Source organism: Acartia tonsa, chromosome 13 (genome assembly GCF_053477335.1).
Source record: "Acartia tonsa isolate MP-2025a chromosome 13, ASM5347733v1, whole genome shotgun sequence".
Lineage (NCBI taxonomy): Eukaryota > Metazoa > Arthropoda > Copepoda > Calanoida > Acartiidae > Acartia > Acartia tonsa.
In genome coordinates, this window is record NC_137272.1 from 36,208,258 (window position 1) to 36,230,718 (window position 22,461).

The following is a 22,461-nucleotide window of genomic DNA, read 5'->3' on the forward strand; positions in this document are numbered from 1 at the left end:
AAGTGGTGGGACAGACAGACAAAAGGACAGACAGACAGAGGGACAGACAGACAAATGGGTATTGCCTAAAACAGTTTGGCTGCTATATGAATCATTAAAACCCACCGTAGAAAAGAAATTTACATTAGTTTCTTATTTCGATACTCAACGCCCCCCCCCCTCCCCCACTCAAAGGGGTTTATCATTTCTTAATATCAATAAGTGACTTTTCAGCTTAATAAAATTGAATGTACTTTTTATTTCATCAATTTATCTTAAATAGAACGAAAGTTATAATCATTTTATTGTCTACAAGATATATGCTTTGAGTAAAAATCAACATAATTGTCAGTAAAAACGTCATATTTATGCATATTTACACAGTAAATAAATTTTAAAATTGTATTTTACTGTAATGAATAACTAGGGGGTTGTATGAAATATCAAAAACCTAAAAAAACCTAATTTGGTTAAATTAGTCCAAGTAATGATTGATTTAGTACAGTACGTATGAATAAGTTGTCAATTTCCTACCAGAGTCCTTGTGTTCCTTATATCATAGAATATTATTATTTATTTATACAGTGGAAATTGGCTGATCTACTTTGCATAATTTATCTTCTTGCTACACTCCTTTAAATCTTATTTAAATTGACACCTAGCTCAGTTTACTTTTTTTAGATGAAGAAAAAAAAATTTTTAAACAGATTTTTCTCAGGGTTATAAAAAAAATGAAAAACTTTGGTAGAATTTTAAGTGTACTGCAAAATTGTTAAAGAATTATCAGATTTGCTCCTAGGGGTATATGAGGTGGGGGGGGGGGGGAGTAGATACCCCCTCCCACAATCAAAAAAAGAAAATGTTGAATAAAAAATATTTGTTGGTAGTCATTTTTAGGGGCTATTTATCATGGGAGGGTGGTGGTACCCTCCCGTAAAATAGTTTTAAACCTTCCCTGGGCCTATGATAAGATGCATTGTAAAGGAGGACCATTTCGGTTCAGCGATAAAGAGATCCTTCAGTACAGACAGAAACACATCCTGTAAGTTATCTATTTCTTTGTAAAACTATCTCTTCCCAAGTCCCTGATTTGTGATAATTAGGATGAAACATAAAATATTTCTTTTTTTTCTCTTAAATTCCTGATTGCTCAATTAGATTGTTAACTTCAAGATTTCCAGAATTATATTTCTGTCAAGTTGGAAATTTAGAAAAACTGCTTAAAATTTTTGTAAAGGCATGTTTTATGAGAGATATTGTACTATTAAAACTTTTTGGATCCAATTTTACCTAAAGTTTAAAAACAGTTACAATATCATCATTATAAGTTACCAGGGAAGACAGAAAATCAAAACATTTTATCTTAAAAATGATTATTAGCAAGCATTATATTTCTGTTAGAAAATCAGTAAAATTAAATGACAATTAAACAGGTATCTAACTTTTTGTATAAATCTTTGATTTAAAAAAAATCAGTTGTCTTTGTTTTTAAACCAGAATTTCCCATAATTTAGTCTACAATTACAATCATTTACTACAAATCACATTTTACTAGCTATGCCTTGTAATGATAGCTGAAACATGAAACTTATTTGATAAAGAAACAATAAATTGAGCCAATAGCATCATTTAAAATTTTAGTGATAAACTTAATAGTAGTTTTTGATAACAATAACAGTAGATAAGCTTTTGTACACTAATATCAATAAATTGAAACTTGATTATTAGTAGAGAAGCTAAACTATAATACACTATGCCTGTCTGTATGTCCGTCCGTAACGCTATCGACTCAGCTGCTGTTTAGGTAGTTTTCTGCATGGCAGTCAGACTCCTTTAAAGCAACTTCTTAGCTGCTTTAATATTTATACTCATATCTTCTTGGCCTCTCAACGTCTCTAAGTCTTTGATAATCCAAAATTTTTAGTACACTTCGGTACTTTTGGATGTTATCATTCTTATTTTAATCTAAAGTCGTAAAAAATATTAAAGTGTCTTATCACTTCCTCTCAAATATTGATGAAATTTTGAAAATGATTATTTCTGGTTCACAGCAAGAACAAGACATGTGCCAAGTATCCGAGTGTGTATGATATGAACTTTAATAATATCTATTGGCAACAGTTGGAGACAAGCAATGGCACATTCTTCCTGTATGCAGCTTATCTGGATGTCAGGTATAGTTTCTAATTTTTCTGTCCCTATAAACATTTCAGTTTTATGACGGATTTCTTTTTGTTGTAGTGGCCGTTAGAACGGGATAGAAAAAAATAACCTCTGTTTAGTAAATAGCCTAAAACCATTCCGAGACTTTTTAAACATACTTCAAACGGAGAACTGTATCGGTCGAGTAGCTAGCGAGATAATGTTTTAAAATTTTGATTTAAATTCTTTTCAACTATTAGAGTGATATACCTAACTTTACAGTGTTCTTTCATTTTTGCGTTACAGGGCTAGAATATTTTAATTTATAAGAAACAGTTGTTTTAGATTTTTTACCTTATTTAACTCCTCTTTCTCTTTTAGACACAAAAATCGTCTGGGTCCCACAGTTCGAATCCTGTCAATGATAAACAGAATTGAACCTACGGTATGTATGAATTGAATAATAGCGCAGCTGCCTCAGAGGTTACTAGGTTTATAATTTGATAATTAAGAAACTTGTAGATTTATAAATAAATTTTTTTAGAATGAAATATTTTTATAATTTAAAATGTCTGTTATACAACAAAACGTTTTCGTGGAAAAGTGATTTTTCAACTGATAGACGGCTGATTTTTTACGAAGATTCCCCATACTAAAGTTAGTAGGTATACGACCGTCTGTAGTTCATGCTACAAATAAAAATATGTGTATTTTTAATTGTAAAGATTTTGTGATTTCTTAATTATAATAACTTTTTGTTGATTAGTTCATCCATTCTTGTGCTTCGCTACTTTTTTATGTCCTTATCCTTAGTTTTTTTTATTGTGTAACCTTTTTTGTTATCTTTAAAAAGAATAAATAACCTAACAAGATTTTTTTTGTCGCAGGTGAAGACATACTGTCAATTATGGTTCAATTCTACCAAGGAACCAGTTTTCTCTAAGGTAAGATAACTTTGATTATTAAGACCAATAACTTCGTTAATTACCTCGTATGGGCGAATTTGCTGTCCACGACACTTTAACTTCAGGTCCAACAACCAAAGATAACTAATAGGAGCTATTTTTTTTCTTTTTCTGTCCAAACACCCGGGGTATTATGTTAAGTACCACCCAATAGACATCAAACTCTTCAATTTGTCTAATTCATAATTGTGTATGTAAAGACATCCCCCTACAAAATGTCGCGCATTACATAGCAGCAGTAGTAATTTTTTAACGTTTTGGTTATGACGCTACATTTAAGAATAATACTAAGCTACCCTTAAAAGCACAACATCCCATTCATAAGGTTATTAGCACAGAATACATGGAACGGTCACTAACAAACGATTTACCTCTAATTGTTATTTTTAAAATTCTGCCTTAGTTTAGTGGAAATTATTGGGGAAAGAAATGTATGTAGATTAATTTTTTTGTAATTATCTTTTAAGATGTTTTATCAGAATCTTAAAGCATTAGACATAAATAGATGCTTAAAAGAGATAGCTTAAGCTTAAAAGGTGTCATAACCTAATATCACGACTCATTTAAACAATAAATAAATATATCTTTGTTTGTTTAAAACAAGGACAATTAAAAACATTTTTTAAAACTATAAGCAGTAGTAAGGCTTTTTGCCTGAAGCTTAATATCTCGGAATCTTCAAGGAATATTTATATATGTATTTGGGTGGTTTTGTGCTATTTTCCTGGCCTCTCCTGCCTCCCCCTAGAGGCTAGGTGTGAAGTATATATTGTAGTACTAACTCTCATACATTATATTAAGGTTCTAGAATACAAGTATATATGGTATAAGAAGTGGGGTAACTATAAGCAGGGTATATTATAGAACTATATCTCATATTATATTATATTTAGGTTCTAGAATACAAGTATATATGGTATAAGAAGTGGGGTAACTATAAGCAGGGTATATTATAGAACTATATCTTATATTATATTATATTAAGGTTCTAGAATACAAGTATATATGGTATAAGAAGTGGGGTAACTATAAGCAGGGTATATTATAGAACTATATCTCATATTATTTTATATTTAGGTTCTAGAATACAAGTATATATAGTATAAGAAGTGGGGTAACTATAAGCAGAATATATTATAGAACTATATCTCATATTATATTATATTTAGGTTCTAGAATACAAGTATATATGGTATAAGAAATGGGGTAACTATAAGCAGGGTAAATTATAGAACTATAACTCATATTATATTATGTTAAGGTTCTAGAATACAAGTATATATGGTATAAGAAGTGGGGTAACTATAAGCAGAATATATTATAGAACTATATCTCATATTATTTTATATTTAGGTTCTAGAATACAAGTATATATGGTACTAGAGTTGGCTCGATATAATTATCTCCCTATTGGCTAGTTTTCTATATGCATATCTATTTCTCAATAAATCTATTTTCCTCACCCGACATTACTATCTAAAAGAAAGTAAATATTTAATAATCTAAATGATTTTAAAAAGATTTTTTAAATTATATTTTTTCTTTACATTACCATCACCAAAGGGTTAATGATGATGATTACAATTTTAGTTTAATATTTGAACACACAAAGTGTCGCCACAATCGAATTCTTTTAAAACAGAGTTTTCTTACATTTATTATTTTATAAATTTAAATTTTCTTTTTTATGATCAGAATTTAAATACATTGATATAAGGTAAATAGCAACATGAAATTAAAAAAAGGAATTTATTTTTAATAAAGTAAAATAATGGGTCTTATCGTTCTGGGCAATGAGAGTTTATTATGGATTATTGGAGCACTATGAGTTTTAAACAAATATTCCTTGGAAAACTTGAGCTCGTTTATAGACATTTATTTCCTATATAGATCTGACATGGATCTTGAAGCAATTAAGCAGGCCGTTTTGTACATGTTAAAAATTGGAAAATTTCATTAAATAAAAGTTATCGCAAATATACTTAGTAAATAAGAAGTGGGGTAACTACAAGCAGGCTATATTCCAACCCTATCTCATGGCATTATATTATATTAAGGTTCTAGAATACAAGTATATATGGTACTAGAGTTGGCTCGATATAACTATCTCCCTATTGGCTAGTTTTCTATATGCATATATATTTCTCAATAAATCTATTTTCCTCACCCGGCATTACTATTTAAATGGAAGTAAATATTTAATAATTTAAATGATCTTAAAAAGATCTTTTAAATTATATTTTTTCTTTACATTGCCATCACCAAAGGGTTTATTATATGATTACAATTTTAGTTCAATATTTGAACACACAAAGTGTTGCCACAATCGAATTCTTTTAAAACAGAGTTTTCTTAAATTTATTATATCATAAATTTAAATTTTCTTTTTTATGATTAGAAATTAAATACTTCATTATAATGTAAATAGCAACATGAAATGAAAAAAATGAATTTGTTTTTAATAAAGTAAAATAATGGGTCTTATCGTTCTGGGCAATGAGAGTTTATTATGGATTATTGGAGCACTATGAGTTTTCAACGAATAGTCCTTGGAAAACTTGAGCTCGTTTATAGACATTTATTTCCTATATAGATCTGACATGGATCTTGAAGCAATTAAGCAGGCCGTTTTGTACAGGTTAAAAATTGGAAGATTTCATTAAATAAAAGTTATCGCAAATATACTTAGTAAATAAGAAGTGGGGTAACTATAAGCAGAATATATTATAGAACTATATCTCATATTATTTTATATTTAGGTTCTAGAATACAAGTATATATGGTATAAGAAGTGGGGTAACTATAAGCAGGGTATATTCCAACCCTATCTCATGGCATGTCAGCTTCCAAAGGTAATTTTTACTCTTTTATAAAATTAAACAAAGCATTTGATATTCGTTAATTTACAAGGTTAGAATTGTCCTAAAGATTTAAAACTTTGCATGATTATTCCTATAACAGTTAGGTACGACTTAGAAAGCTCAGCAACTCTATAATCGTTACCAGAAAACATTAAAACATGCTATTTTTTTTATTTTTTGACAACAAATATTTGTATGTTAAATTATCCGATTCATCTACTTTTTGGTATACTGATTCCTATTACAACAAGGTACAATGTTATAAGTGAAGCATTTCTATTATCAAGTCCTAAAAATGTAAGTATGTTCTTAAACATTATCATTATTTCAGCAGTTTTACAACAAATTTACTTACAATTTTATTTAAACTTATGCATTAATATTCTGCTTATTAAGTTCTGACACTACAAGTGTTGATGTTCATTTTTCCTTTCATTTCAGATATTCTGTTTTATGTATTTGTCCCTCTATTATAAAATCTGTTATAATTATAGAATTATTGGAACGAGGTGCCTGCTTCTGTAAGCATTGTAGAGAGAGAGTGTGACAATGCAACTACGAATCTCAGGTAGGAATTCATTACCGACCAATATTATAAACTAACCAACCATCTTTGCTTTTATAGCACTTTCATAAAAAATGCTACAATAGTGCAGTAGGGGGTTGCACTTACACCCTTGTTAGAATTAAGGCAATGAATAGACAACCCCTTAACCTCTATACCCCACCCCCCTTGGTAGAGCTTACACCCCTTATAGCAGCCAAGGGGGGTGTCAGTATAAAAAAGTAAAAACCTCCATTAAATTAAAGGAAGAATCTGTTTATAAAAGGCACACCCCCCTCTTAAATTAAGGGGGTTTTTAATCCTCTGAAAATGAAATTACACCTCTTATATTGTCAGCATTGCACTTCTCTATAGCTCACACCCCTCTCGATTTCGGTCAACAGGGGTGTTAAAAGTTTACAAAGCAAAAAGGTCAAATTATGTTATAGTAATATCTATATTAGATATATAGGTACAATTAAGCTTTATTAAAATTTGCACTGATCAAAATTTGCTTTTATTTGTTTTAATTTTGTAATGAAAACTATTTTTTGATAATTTTTGCTGTAATATTAAATAGATAAGAAGTCTAAAACTTCGTATTGTAAAAAGATGACCAATTTGTTATCCTTAAAATTGAAATTAATAGGAAGGGGCTCTGGCTTAGATCTGTTTAAAAGTAAAATACCTATAAAAAGTAAAAAATATAGATAAATATTAGAAATATTTAAAAACTGTACAAAAATCTCTTCGGAGTACCCTTATGCTTTTTTTGTAATTTCTCTTTTTAAAATCCTAAAAAGTAAAGTAGCAAGAGGTCTGTATATATTTCCACTAAGATCTCGCAAACGACTAAACCGAACAGTCAACTATTTTTGGGTAAGTTTCATTCATTGGTCCTGGAAAGGTTTTAGAATTTTCTCCCCACCACCTATAGTTTACTTATGTAGCTTTTCTGTAACTTTGGTTAGTCCGTTCATCTAACATTTAATGATCGGCAGAAAAGTTGATTACAAGATGATTTTCTTCAGATAAATTATTCCTATCTCGAAATGTAATTCATTAATTTGGGAAAATAATTACATTTTTGGTTATCTTACAGTTAAGCTAATATTCTTTAAAATTATTAGCAATTTGCAAATTAATTTAATGATTCGTTTTCGAGGCTGCTGCCCGGCCTTTTGTTATTAAAATTTGGGGAAATAACCTGGGGTATTTGATTGCATGACCCTTGTATGAAAGTACTTACTGTTCAAGGTTAAGAGTTTGCCTTTATTTTTTATAGGCGCTAATACTCTTGGGAATAAGGTGGTAACCTCCCCCAAAACAGTTATAAACCTTCCCAGGACCTTTATGAGAAGCCACACTGTTAGGGAGAACCATATCGGTTAGCGGTTAGCGAGACTCTTAACTACACACAAAAATCTTGCTACTTTTATATAAAGATTTGTAGTTTTACAGAAATATTTTTAAACATACCTAGTCTTTCTCTCTCTCTCCTAATTAGACTAATTGAAAAGCAAAACAAAAGAAGTAGAAGAAAAAGTTTCTTTCTTTTATTTTTGGTCAGTCAGGAATTTTTTCAACCATTGCATTGTGTGTGCTGTTGGACAGGTGTTTGGAAAGAACAATAAAAAAACAGCATTTAAAATCAATTTGACGTTTATAAGGGGGGGGGGGGGGGGGCGAAAGTGACACTTTTTGAAACCAAAACTAAAAGTCAAAGGAACTCAACTAAAAAAAGAGTTACAGGTCTGAGATTTTGCATGGCAGTTGCTTTATAGGGGTACAATATGGAACTGTGAAGAAACGGCGGCGCAACAGCCGGAAACCGCCGAGAAAAGGCAAAAAAAATCGGCGAGAAACGGCGGTTTTCGGCGGTTGCGCCGCCGTTTCTTCACAGTTCCATATTGTACCCCTATAAAGCAACTGCCATGCAAAATCTCAGACCTGTAACTCTTTTTTTAGTTGAGCTCCTTTGTTGACTTTTAGTTTTGGTTTCAAAAAGTGTCACTTTCGCCTCCCCCCTTATTATAAATAAATTAAACATACCATTGCACAACAGCATGTTGTGATTGGTGTAAACTCTACGCTTTCCCTCAAAGTGCCCATCGAGCATCGAATCCCCCTGCCCCCTAATTTTGTTTTTTGGGACCTATGTCTTCGTTGCCCTGATCCTGCGGGGCTACCGAGTACCCAATATACCTCCCCTCATTTTCAATTTCTTTCCATAAGGGAGGGGGGGAATACTCGATTAGCCACTTTGAGGGAAACGCTCTATACTTACTTCTTTATATCACCAGAACAGCGTTGTATTGCAAAAGCATCCCAATTTACAAATGAAAAGCTCAAAACCAAGCTATGATAAGTAAGTATATTATCTGATTATCAGAGCTCATTCGGTCCCGCGTTTAGCGAGATAAGGAACAAACGGGCAGCATTCTAAGACAATCCATTGTTCCTAAATTTCTCAATGTTTCAGAGTTGTGTATAACAAGCTGCCCGCGGAAGAAGAGAAGAAAAAGTTTGCTGTTTGTGTGAAGGGATTGGACTTCCCAGATGATGATCTGTCGGTCAGACTAGGTAAGTTTGTGTGAAGGGATTGGACTTCCCAGACGATGATCTGTCGGTCAGACTAGGTAAGTTTGTGTGAAGGGATTGGACTTCCCAGATGATGATCTATCGGTCAGGCTCGGTAAGTTTGTGTGACGGGATTGGACTTCCCAGATGATGATCTGTCGGTCAGGCTAGGTAAGTCAAATCTGCGTCTGCACCCACAAAAAGAGACGGTACATTGGGCTGTTTATTACACTAGTCCCCAAAGTTTTATGATAACTTTTTTTTTCGTTGAATTAACAACTTTTGGGACTTTAGTGAATTTTGATTGGTTGGTTAAGTAAGTTGACTGTTCAAACCTATTTTAATCTACCAATAGGGTAATTTTGTGTATTTTCATGGGGATGTACATAAATTTATCCGCCATTGTCTTATCCCTTTAAATCCCTGGCTTGCACTGCACTGTTAGGTTTTATTTTATCAATTTTAATCATGTATTAGCTGTGTTTTTGTTGTTAAACACTCCTGCTTGTCTTGTCAGAGTTATCGCGTTCGAATTTGGACCAAACTAAGTCATACTAGAGACGTTAAAATAACGCCAGAGCTTTGATTTGTCCGTTTAGACAAGATTGATTAGCTAGAGGTTATCTTTATTCACAGTACGTATGAAGGTCCTTTGACTTTTGTTTCAGAACATAAATTGGGACATAGTGCATTTCATTACCCTAGGTAAGGTAACTTCATTTCATTTTTCAATAAAATCTAAAATGCAGCCGTTTTTGAGAAAATTAGATATGAAAATTTCAAGTTCAATTCTCATCCACTTGGAGTTACCGCATAGTAATGACATGAAAAGCAAAGATAATTCATTTAAAGTGTTGAACAAGTTTGCTTTTCTAAAGTTCTTCATAAAACCACTCCTGAAGTGAGTTAATTAATGTCTTTTTATCAGTTGCTTTGCTAAGGTCACGGAAATTCAGCCTTAAATAAATCATATATAGAGAGGTTTTATGACAGACTTAATAAAAGCAAAGTTGTTCAAAAATTTAGATAAATAACCTTTGCTTTTCTTGTCATGATTATGCGGTAACTCCTAGTGGATAAAAATTGAACTTGAAATTTTCAAATCTAATTTTCTCAAAAACGGCTGCATTTTAGATTTTATTGAAAAGTAAAATGAAGTTACCTAACCTAGGGTAATGAAATGCACTATGTCCCAATTTATGTTCTGACACAAAAGTCAAAGCACCTTCATACGCACTGTGTATTATTACTGCATTACTAAGTACCAATAGACATAATTGTCCTTGTTGATGAACTAATAATGAACTTCATTAGTTAGCTATGTAAATTTTATGTTTTAGTCATGATTCTAACCCTAGGCGTCCATTAAATATTCTTTTAAATATAACCTAGACAGATTTTGCATTCACTGAGTGCTTGTATTTTATTCAGTGGCATGCACAGACATTTGCTATTTGCTAATGGGGTTGGAGACTTCAGGAGTCATCCCCCTTCCGCTTACGTCACTGATTTTATCTGACAACATACACGCTTAGAAAAGGTTTAGACAAGAAGAATATAAATCACAAGAATAGTTATTTCTCGCATACAATTAAAAAACAGCTTTCCGCGGATATAAAATGTACAATTATAAGATTAAAACCAGTTTTTTAGCCCCGAGATGCCGAAGGCACGGGCTGAAAAAACTGGTTTTAATCTTTTGATTGTAAATTTTTATGTTCATTGAAAACTGAATATAATACGATGCTAGACATAGTTTTTTTTCGTATGGATGAGAACCGGTTCCTATCCACCGGATTCGAATGAATACAGGAATAATAATTACTTTGTTTAGTGGAATGGTTCGAGCTTTTGAATCAACTTGGAGCTGATAAAATATTCCTTTACAATCTTGAAGTACATCCTAATGTTACAAAGGTGAGATAGATAGATAGAAAATAAGATAGATAGATAGCAAAATAGGATATATTGATAGAAAGATGAAATATTCCTTTATAATCCTAATGTTTTAAAGGTAAGAAAAAGGTTAGAAAATAAGATAGATATCAAAAAGAGATAGATAGATAAAATATTCCTTCACAATCTTGAAGTACTTCCTAATGTTACAAAGGTGAGAAAGATAATTTAGGGTAGAAAATAGGATACATATGTAGATAGAAAATAGGATATATAGATAGCAGAAAGATAGATAGAGATGTCTTAAGATAGAAATAAAACAAAGAAATTTTATACATAAATCTGTAATAGCACCAAAGAAAATCACTTCATTTACTTAAAGTAAAATTAATATTCTCGGTGCGTTAAAGACTAGAGAGAGAGAGGACATTGGGTTGTTTATTACACTTGTCCCCAAAGTATTATAATAACGTTTTCCTATTCGTTGGTTCAACAGTTTTGGGGACTTTTTGTGAATATTGATTGGTGGGTTCATTAAGTTGAGTGTCAGAACGTTTCAACCACTAATTGTAATCTACAGAAGGGATAATTATGTGTATAATCATTGGGGATGTACAATAATTCATCGGTAATTGTCTCAATCCTTTAGATCTCTGTTATGGACAAACCAATGAACAAAGTGAGTTAAAGAGTAGCTTCGCTACTAAAGATTTTAACACAAAAATAATCTTGATATCTATAATACAAAGTAGAACGATGTCTGTCCGTCTGTCCGTCTGTCCGTCTGACCGTCTGTCCGTCTGTCTGTCCGTCCGTCCCTTAAGATCTCGGTAACCACTGAACCGATCGGATTCTACTCTTCAGGGTATATACCTATTGGTCCTGTGGTGGTTTTAAGCTATTTTCTTGGGGGATGGGACACCCCCAACCCCCTCAAAAACAAAAAAAATCCCCCCCATTTTTTTTTTTTTTTTTTTTTTTTTTTTTTTTTTTTTTTTTTTTTTGTAGAAGAATTCTTTTGAAGAAATATTCTTTTGAAGAAATATTCTTTTGTAGAAGATTTCTTTTGTAGAAAATTTCTTTTGTAGAAGATTTCTTTAGTTCTTCTTATTTTTTTTTTTGAATTTTTTTGTTGTCATCTCTTGGGGCAAAGCCCCTAGAGGCTAGGGGCGAAGCCGCTAGTTGTATATAAATTATGATTAAGTAAAGAAAACTTTTCTAAATTATTCCTGAGAGATTTTATTCTAGTTTCTTAAGAAAGTTTCTCATTATATTAGTCAATTCTTATACAAAAGTAATGGAATGTCTGTCTGTATACACATAAGGATCTCGGGAATCTCTGAACTGATATGTTTCTCCTTTACACTGTAGCTTTCTTATAAATTCTGGTAAGGTTTATAAATATTTTTATGGAGAGTACCACCACCCTCACAAGAAAAAATAGCAGCTAACAAGTATATATCTATTTAATAAATATTTAAAATCACTTTAAATTTATGTATGTATACATAGTTAATTAGATAATATAGATGAACTTATGTACAAGATTTTAATACCTACATGTATTTTATATGTATTAAAACTCATTTACCCATTAAGATTGTGTTTTAATAAAAATCCAATTATGACTTTTTTGATAAAAAAAAAACTTATTATATTAGGCAGGAAGGGGACATTTTATTGAAATTCATTGTGCACTTTTTTTACCAAGTTTTTCATTCGTTGACTTAAAAATTTTTGGTACATTTTAAATTAAATTTGATTGGTTGGTTCTAAACTAGCAGTGTCCAAACTTTTTATTTTGAACTTTAAGAGGGGTTTTATTATTTATCACAATTTATTGTCCCATTGTCTTATCCCTTTATATACCCTTGATTATATACTTAACTTAAGTTTTTATGTTTACCCTTCTGTCTCCAAAGTAAACACAACTTTATTTTATATTTTTCCACAGCTAATTTAAAATATACATATATTGGATGCCTCAAAAAACCTAAATACAGGGTAAAATAAAATGAAATAACACCCAAATAATCATCCTACCCGTGACGTCTAAAACATAATTTGATAAGTAGATGTGCCCCACTAGCCCTTTTTAAGATATATTTTTTCTCGCAAAGGGATGTCACAAAAAGTCTATAAATGCTCAATAGCCAAATAGCCAAAAACCTGACCTGGACCAATACAACATTTTGGTATTTTTGTCCAGCTTTTTCCGGGATATCCACATTTCATGCATACAGATAGACATCCTGTTACTTTAGTATATAGCCATAGATTATTTTAAAAAAGGACATCTTAAAACAATTGTCATTTTCAAAATCACTTCAAAACACCCACATCCTTTTTTTTTCTTGGGAAAGTGTGGGATTAGCAATGAGATATCTTCAGAGGTTAATTCCCTTCCTTGGTTTGTCCCCTCCCTTTGAGACAACCTGTATATATGTGGGTAAACAAATTTAGGCAAACATTGTATACCATGCAAAAATATTTGTACATACCACTGAAGAAAAAAAATTTCATAGTAAAATTCTTTTTGTGGATTGTATGCCTGTAAAGAATAGCTCGTAATTTTGAATTTTATGATTGAGTTTTTGTTGCTTCAATATTTTAAGCGTTGCTACTCTGTAACTTGATTTTAACTTTTTCAGCTTCGCTCCAATGAGTGTGATTTGTCATCCTTGTTTTATAAGAAACTTTTATTATTTCTATTTGAAAATACACTATACTATCATTATTTAAAAGTATCAGGATGTCTGTCTGTATGAATAATGTACTTTGTATTTCATTTTTTACAGTGAGCATTTCAAATATTTGCATTTTTTGGGTTTATTTTGTGTTGCTTAAATTTAGAATTTGTGTTTATATCAACGTTATGTATTCACTTCCGTTTGATATCATATTCACATAGTGCTTCATAATCGCCAAAAAAGCTTTACATAGTGTCTCAAAAGATCAGCCGTGTAACGTCAAAAAAAAACGAGATATGAGAGGAGAGGTGGGAAAGGAAAACCCTAAAAGAGATGGATTTTTAGGATGTCACACGGCTGATCTTTTAAGACACTTTGTAAAGGTTTTAAAAAGAGGCATTTGATGATAAGAATGGAGCAAATAGGAAGTAGGAGTTAGTGCTGTTGTAATAATATGCGGTTCTGAAAATTTGATACATGTGCGGAAGTTCATGCACACCCACATTAACATAGTTTAATTTTACAGTATACCCATTGTTTATTGGGTCATTGTTGTTAAAATTTTAGTAAATTTTTTAACTTATTTTTAATTAGCGATTATACTCTAAGTTTTACTACTTGTTGAGTACTTTCCCTCATTTTTGAAAATTAGTTTGGTTTTAGGCTAGGTTAGGTTATATTGGGTTCTGTGTAGCCTTGCAGGAATAGGACCCGCAGGTTAAGGGCTCCCCGCATGGGATATACTTGTCAAGGAAAAAACTAACCACCTCCCCTTAAATCATATTAATTATAGGGTGGCTTATCAGTGCTCAACAGGAACTGTCTGTGAAAGCACCTCTCTTGTATTAGGATAAAAAACATCCATGTTAAGTACAGGAAAACATTTAAATCGATGGAGAAAAAGAGAATACTATACCTATAAATAATATTATTTGTATAAATTGAAGAAAAACAAGTGATAGCTAATTTATATTGTAATTATATCTTCCTTGTTTTATTCAATAGCTAAGCTTCTATTTTATGTTAATAAATGCAGGGATCTTAAGGGATAAGACCATAGAAGTACATCCATATTGATTACAAACAAAATTATTTCTTTTGTAGATTAAAATAAATGGTTGAAAAGTTTAAACACTGCACTGTTAGTTTGAATCAACTAATCAAGATTTGGTAATATAATTTAATTGTTAAAGCTTAAACTTTGGATACCACTACAAATTACAGTCCAATGTTCCCTCCCACCCTGAAATAAATACCTAGAACCTTTTACAAAACCCCGCGAATTGCTTCTGGCTAAGAACAAATTTAGTGAATGATAAACGCTAATGATGATAATAGGATAAAGGATGGGCAAAATGCCTGTTCGTAGCGAAGCTATTCTTCAACTAGGGTTTGAACGCACGTCTGAACGTTGATTGAGTTCTTTGGGTGCTAAATGCTTGTGTCTTTCTTTCTTATTTCAAGAATTTTTTAGCTGTTGTTTTCTCATCAATATTTTAGTGCCGAAAATACTACATAATTCACTTTGTGGTTCTGTTCGCCAGTCTGTAATTTTATTGGGGAAATGTGATTTTGTCGACCGCTTTCAAAAGAGCAAAAAATAGGAAGGTTTCGTGATTTTTATCATTATTTTTTATGAGCACGGAACATTCATCTATAATTCACATTTTAATTTATTTGTCCGTTGTTCCCTTTATAAATTTTTTGTGCTTCGCTAATTATGGATGCTGTGATCGTAGTTTATTTTCCCAAGGACAATTATATGTATTATGCGAGGAAAAACATTTTTAAAGTTTTGAGTAATTTTGAGTAATTATATTTGTTTTGTCAACATTGGCATTTGTTTACTTTACTTGCAGTTTTAACATTGCCAACACAAAATAGTACAAAAACAAGAACATCCAATCTGGTAATATTTCACAATTTTTTAAAAAATACATATTATATTTTAACCTCTCCTTCACCCAGGGATGGCAAAGCTTTTTATTTTGAGGGGGGTAACCTAAAGTATGTTTTTTTTAATATTGAGGAGGCTTAAATGATAAATAAATGATAATAAAAATGGATTAGCCTAGTTAGTTCAAAGTTTTGAAGATTTCATCCAATCTTTTACATTTCCAGAAATGTAGGTGGCAAAATGAATTTTCTTGACGTGAAATATCCCTGTCAAAGAAAAAACATAAAGCAAAACAACGTTTTCATCTTAATTAAAGATTGTTGATTTGGAGATTTTATTTTAATCTTAAGATTATCTCTCAGAAGGCGAAGCTTTTTTGTTCAAAAAGTTTGGGAAAAAAATCAATAATATTACCAAAAGCTTTTAGCTGACTATTGGGACAATTTGTTAATAAAACTATATGGTAACCAGTGTATGTACAGTCCCATGTCCTCTCCCTCCCTGGGATATAAACCATTCTTAAGTTTTGTCATTTTTTCAGGTTTTGGATCATTATTCCAAGTTGGGCATAGTGGATGTGACTCCTCTTACATTACCAGGTATTTATTTTACTTACTTTCTGCTGCTTTGTCAGACGCTTAAAAGCGTAAAATATTGCTCTTTAAGATGCAAAGATGAAACTTCCAGGTAAATGTTGAGTAATCAGAGGATTGTTTTTTTTTCATTAGTGAGAGCACCTACTAAACCTTTTTTACCTGACTTAAAAAGCAGCAACAAAGGCTTTTACTCCTGGTTAAGCCTCATGGGGCTAGTTCTTTAGATAAACAAAGCATATTTGCTTTTCTTCTTCTACCAATTATTTGATATAGTCCTAATGGCAACTTAACCATGTTTCTCTTGCTGTCAGTTAAGTGTTTCAAAAACATCTATTTATTATTTGTATAGGTTATCAGCCCACAATGCCGGGATTACAACACATGTATCTCAAGAGTAAAGTTAATAACAAGAGACAGAATGAGCTAATACCATACAATGATTGTCTCTATAGAAATATGTACAGGTAAGTTACACAGTATTAATGTACATTTCAAATTATGATTGACAAAATAACCCTTCTGTAGATAAAATTATTGGTTGTAAGGTTTAGACACTCCTAATTTGAAGCGACCAATCAAGATTTGATAGATATATTCCAAAAGTTTTTGATTCATCTAATAAGAGAGTTTTTTTTATTAAAATTTGGGTACCAGCAGGGGCGTCCAAGCTTTTTTTTTTGGGGGGGGTAAAAAATTTTAGGGGGGGGGGTAATTCGTGTTTGGGGGGGGTAAAATGGCGCGCGAAGCGCGCCGAAATTTTTTTTTACCCCCCCCAAAATTTTTACCCCGGGGGTAAAATTTGAATGGGGGGGGTAATTACCCCCCCTAAAGTCTGTTGGGGGGGGTAAATACTCCCCCCAAATCTGTTGGGGGGGGGTAATTACCCCCCCAAACTAATTTACCCCGGGGGTAAAATTTTTGGGGGGGGTAATTTAATTATGTAAAAAAAGCACCTACCTAATCTATTAAGTTAATAAGTACTATCCTATAACATAAAGTGGTAAGTAAGGTTTATTTGACTATAGCTTCAGATTTCATTACTTTTAATACTGAGTTCTCCTTTTTAGGAAAGCTTCACATAGATCCCATGATGGTTCCACACTATTATAGGTCAATCCTTTGAGTGGTTTTAGGCTATTTTTCTCCTCCCTTTTTACCCTTTAGAAAACACGAGTTCTTAGATGCTAAGGGCGCCACTACTATTCAAATATATAGTAGTATCTCATTCTTTAGAACATAAAAATACAATAATTAACTCACTAACCAATAACCCAATATGATTATACTTTAAAGTGAAGCGTCTTATAGGTCCTGGTAAGTTTTATAACTAGTTTTGAGACACCCTGACATCCTCCCAAAAGAAATCGCCTATAGAAATTCTTTTTCATTATTTAATGAAATATTTAATTTAGTTAGGTATCTATTTTATGGAATCTTCAGTGCTTTACAATTACATCATAGATCCCCGGGATGGTTTAGGGGGGGGGGGGCGGGGATTACTCCCTCCCCCCCCAAAAAAAAAATTTTCAGTAAAATTTTTTTTTAAGAACATTCAATTTGGGGGGGGTAAATACCCCCCCCCAAAATTTTTTTTTAAAGAACATTTATTTTGGGGGGGGTAATTACCCCCCCCAAAATGGTTTGGGGGGGGTAAATACTCCCCCCAAAATCGTTGGGGGTGCCTACGGCACCCCCAAGGTAGGGGTAATTTTTTTTTGGGGGGGGTATTGTTCAAAAAATTTTGGGGGTGCCTACGGCACCCCCAAAATCGTTTGGGGGTGCCAAATGGCCCATTACCCCCCCCCTTGGACGCCTATGGGTACCAGTATCCTTAAAATCCTTATTTATATTTTTAGATATGAGTATATAGCCCTGCTAGATATAGATGAGGTGATTATGCCCCTTCAACACAAAAACTGGTCTCAACTAATGGATGCTGTCGTTGTGGAAAGCTTAAAGGTAGAGCCTTTTGAAAATACAGTTTTGTACAGAAGCTACTCTTCAATTTATTAAATAAGTTACTTGAAGAACTGTAAAGTAATGAAATTCTAACTATGTCACTGCTGTTTTTTTTTATTTAAACAATTTTTGTGGCTTAAACCAAAAATACTCAGGTAAATAGTTTTCTTTAGCTATATGAAGATATAGGAAAACACTGTCTATCTAACATTTATTTTGATTATGTATTTTAATATTTCTTTTTGTTGATTTGTCCTTTTTATATCACAAGGCTTAATATTTGAAGAAAACTAATCTTGTTGTTTTATCCAGGTGAAAAATGAGTCCCGTGCCAGCTACAACTTTAGGAATGTCTACTTCATGGATGAAATGTTGGAATCACATGAACATGGACATTTCAAAGATATCCCGCCATATCTACACATGTTGCAACATGTTTACAGGTAACATATCCCGCGTTTCTTTTTATGTGTATTAATGTCGTCTTGTATTGACGATAATGCCGCACTAATTTTGGATTATTGAATGTCGTCCTAGTCATTTATAGAAAAATAGTATTTATTTGTTAAAGCAAGGTACAAATTGTTATTAATTTTGTGGCCATTTATAATAGCATGTGATTTATAAAGAACAAGCAGTACAGTGTAAATGGACAGTCATATAATGAGACAGAATGAGGGAGGTTATAATGACTAGTCCTTTAAGAAAACTGAAATACAACTTTAATTAGAATCTCATACTGCATCCGTATTGTATTCAAAATTTGCATTTTTGAGCTTCAATTATCCGGATTTCAATTTAGGATAATGTGGAAGGGTAAAATAGTTTTTGTTTTGGCCTTGATTGTTGTCATAAAAAGATATTATTGCGCTCAAGCTAACTTCAACTGCATATTAGACTGGTTCAAATTCCATCTTTTTAATATTTCATTCTTAACATTCCTTAAAATACCTATTAGTGGCTTTACCCTTAGCCTCAAGGGGCTCTCTATTCAAAGGGGGGGAATGGACAGATAATTAGCCTAAAGCCATTCAAAAGATTAAATCTAAAAATAAAATAGCCTAAAACCATCCAAGGACTTATATTAAGATTTCCAATATTGGAGAACTCAATCGGTTCAGTTATAAGAGAAATCTTAATCATCTGACAAAAAACCTTACTTTATATTATAGAATATCCCCTTCATATGCTGTAAAAAAAACTAATTAGGCAGAATTAACTAGACATTGATCTCTTGAGAAAAAAAATTGTTGACTAAAATCTTATAAATATATTATTTTCTTCTTGCCATGCTACTGCATATTGAATTTAGACAATGTATTCAACAAGGATAATTATGTTCTTGAGTAGTTTATTTCATAGGACAGAATAATTATATTAAAATCAGCACATTTATAATAATAATAACTGAGTTCCCTTGCATATGTCAAATATAAGTTTTATAAAGAATAGAAAAAGATTAAATGCCAAACCAATTATAGAAGAAAATAAACCGTTAATTGACGGTTAGCAATTACTGAGACGGACAGACAGACATAAGCTATTTAAAAAGCAGCTTCGCTGCTGTTAATGTATATGATATATGCATCACTATTCAACATTTCCTGCTACACAATTGTCATTACATATGTCCATACTCTGCAACAAATCAATTGGAAAAAAGAACAGACAAAAATATAAGATTAATAATATAAAAAATTCATTGGATCCAATTATTTTAAGTTTTCATCGTTTTTTCGTCGTCAATTTTACGATGTGTTGCCCCCCAACGACAGCTGAAAACCACGTATAGGTTTCGTGATTTTTTCCGAATTAATTTCGTTGTTGGTATAAGCTGGGTCTTACCCTGTGGGGCCTATTTTTTAACCCTGCGGGGCAATCATTAACACTTACATAACCTAACCTATAATAGCCTTTCTAACGCTACTGTGAAAATGCAACGAAACCCGCAACTTTTCTTTCCTTGACCCAAAACTTTTGTTGCAGTGAATTCACTGTATTCAATGAAAGAAGTCTCCACTTTTTTAGATCAATGCAGCTTTTTTACATGCAAGGATTGTTCTATAATACTCTACTTTCCTCAATTATAATGTGTGTGTTTTTTCAACTTAAAACCCTTAGTTTTGTCTATTCCATTCCTCTTTTTTTCTCTGGTTCCTATCCATGACCAGTGACCACTATCATTTATTTAACCCTTTAATTTGTTTCTTCTCCCAATTTTTTGAATGATTCGAGTTTAAAAATCTGGATTAGTTATTTCTCGTATCGTATTATAAACGGCTTTCCGCGGATATAGAGTGTACAATAAGAGATATAAGTTTTCCGGAATTTTAATGTAGGGAGTAGATTTGAAATCTGCATCAAATTTTAAGGATTTTTTATAAAATTCGTTTTTTGTAAAATTCTTTATCTAAAAGCGAAAATACATTTTAAGTTAATTAATTTTGACCAATAGGATAGGTGGATTTTAAACTACCTGCGCTCTAATTGGTTGAATGATGTACGACATCCAATCAGAGCGCAGATTTTTTAAATCCACCAATCACAGATGCCAAAATTAATTAACTTAATTTGTATTTCCGCTTTTAGATAAAGAATTATACAAAAAACGAATTTTATAAAAAAAATCCTTAAAATTTGATGCAGATTTCAAATCTACTCCCAACATTAAAATTCCGGAAAACTTATATCTCTTAGTGTACAATTATAAGATTAAAACTAGTTTTTTTAGCCCCGAGGTGCCGGAGGCACCGGCTAAAAAAACTGGTTTTAATCTTATGATTGTACATTTCTATATTCGTAGAAAACTGGATATAATACGATGCTAGACATAGTTTTTTCGTATGGATGAGAACCGGTTCCTATTCACCGTATTCGAATGAATACGAGAAACATAATTAATGATTATTCATTATTTATTTGTAATAGAACTGTTGGCTGCACTACAAGCCTTTAAGAGTAGCCCAAAGTTTCAAACGTAATTTTGTTTTCTTCCAATTTTTTTATCGATACAAAAATATTCTGGGAGGGCTGGGTAGTATATCATTTGGACTATAAATAGTGGGAGATTCACTTGCTCCCACTTCCCCAACGACTGCTAAATAGCCAAAAACCTGCCCTAGATCAATATTTCAGTATGCTATTCATAAGATCTTAGGGAACAACTTCATACGCATAAATTTTTACTTTATGTCATGGAATAGATATTATTTCATTTTTGAGTTTTATGACCAAATGCATTATCATTTTCTTCCAATTGAAATGTCTTTGTGTAAAAAACGTACTATTTGTTTATTTTATGCATTTTTAGATTGTTTTACATATGATTATGTAACTAATATCCTATACATCAATTTCACTTAAATGTGTGTTTAACAATCATTTAGATCTACAAGAAACGTAGATTTTCCTTTAAGGCTTAAAATCCGCTTTATTTTTACTGGTAGGATTTTATTTAAATTGTCTACAAAAACGGAAATAAAATGATATAATCACAATTGATCTAAGATTTCGCTTGCCAATTAAGTTCTCTATTTTATTGAAGCTTTAAAAGGTCCAAGTATTGTTGTATGCTATTTATTTCTAAATTGGGATGGTTTTTGGCTGTTTTTTTCTGTTAGTTTTTATGTCACCTCCCACCCACTTTGAATACAGGCCCCTAGAGGCTAGGTGCGCGGCCACTAATATACTTTTCTTCTAATTAGCTTTGCTACTAAAATAAATTAGGAAATAAGTTTAAAATATACCTACACGACACTTATTGTAAGGTTCATATAGTTTTATCACCCTTTATGGCTTAAATTTGGTAAAAAAAAGATTTATAGCTGGAACTCAAAAAAATATAAATTAACAAAGAAAAATAAAAATAAAAGTAATGCAACTTCTAGTTAAAAATATTTTACATCCCCTGTTTCAATAAACAATTATGTATATACATATTATACCATCAAAAGAATGGAAGGGATGGTTTATTTAAAGAAGACAACGGCCGATAAATTTATGTTCATCCCCAATAATGATACACAGAATTACCCCTTCTGTTGATTAAAATTAGTCGTTGAAACGTTAGGACACTCAACCAAATGAACCAACCAATCAATATTCAATGAAAGTCCCCAAGGTTGTTAAGCTAACGAATAAGAAAAAGTTATTATAAGACTCTGGGGACTAGTGTAGTAAACAGCCCAATGTTCCCTTCCTCCCTGATTTTTTCTTGAGATGAACTGTCCCTTCCTGTATGATGGAGGTAGGATCGTAAAAGCTTGCCAATTGTTGTCTCGGGTATTCATTCAAAACCAAAGAAAAAAATCTTCTAAAATTGATGTATCCTATCTTATTATATAAAGTAGTGA

At 31.8% G+C, this 22,461-nt stretch overlaps 1 protein-coding gene across 3 annotated transcripts in view; it reads left to right on the forward strand.

The window, feature by feature from the left end:
* The window catches only part of LOC145303923 (uncharacterized), a 57,612-nt gene that overhangs the window by 21,962 nt on the left and 13,189 nt on the right, over nucleotides 1–22,461 (forward strand). For all 3 annotated transcript variants that reach the window (XR_013873865.1, XR_013873866.1, XM_080145593.1), the window contains exons 6-16: nucleotides 2,029–2,153; nucleotides 2,503–2,566; nucleotides 3,009–3,065; nucleotides 5,846–5,938; nucleotides 6,442–6,515; nucleotides 8,974–9,074; nucleotides 10,906–10,988; nucleotides 16,096–16,153; nucleotides 16,500–16,614; nucleotides 18,007–18,109; nucleotides 18,422–18,552. Coding sequence is in view for 1 of the 3 variants with exons in the window: in XM_080145593.1 (XP_080001719.1) it covers nucleotides 2,029–2,153; nucleotides 2,503–2,566; nucleotides 3,009–3,065; nucleotides 5,846–5,938; nucleotides 6,442–6,515; nucleotides 8,974–9,074; nucleotides 10,906–10,988; nucleotides 16,096–16,153; nucleotides 16,500–16,614; nucleotides 18,007–18,109; nucleotides 18,422–18,552 (1,004 nt within the window). In the remaining 2 variants the exon portion in view is untranslated. The remainder of the gene's footprint in view (nucleotides 1–2,028; nucleotides 2,154–2,502; nucleotides 2,567–3,008; nucleotides 3,066–5,845; nucleotides 5,939–6,441; nucleotides 6,516–8,973; nucleotides 9,075–10,905; nucleotides 10,989–16,095; nucleotides 16,154–16,499; nucleotides 16,615–18,006; nucleotides 18,110–18,421; nucleotides 18,553–22,461) is intronic.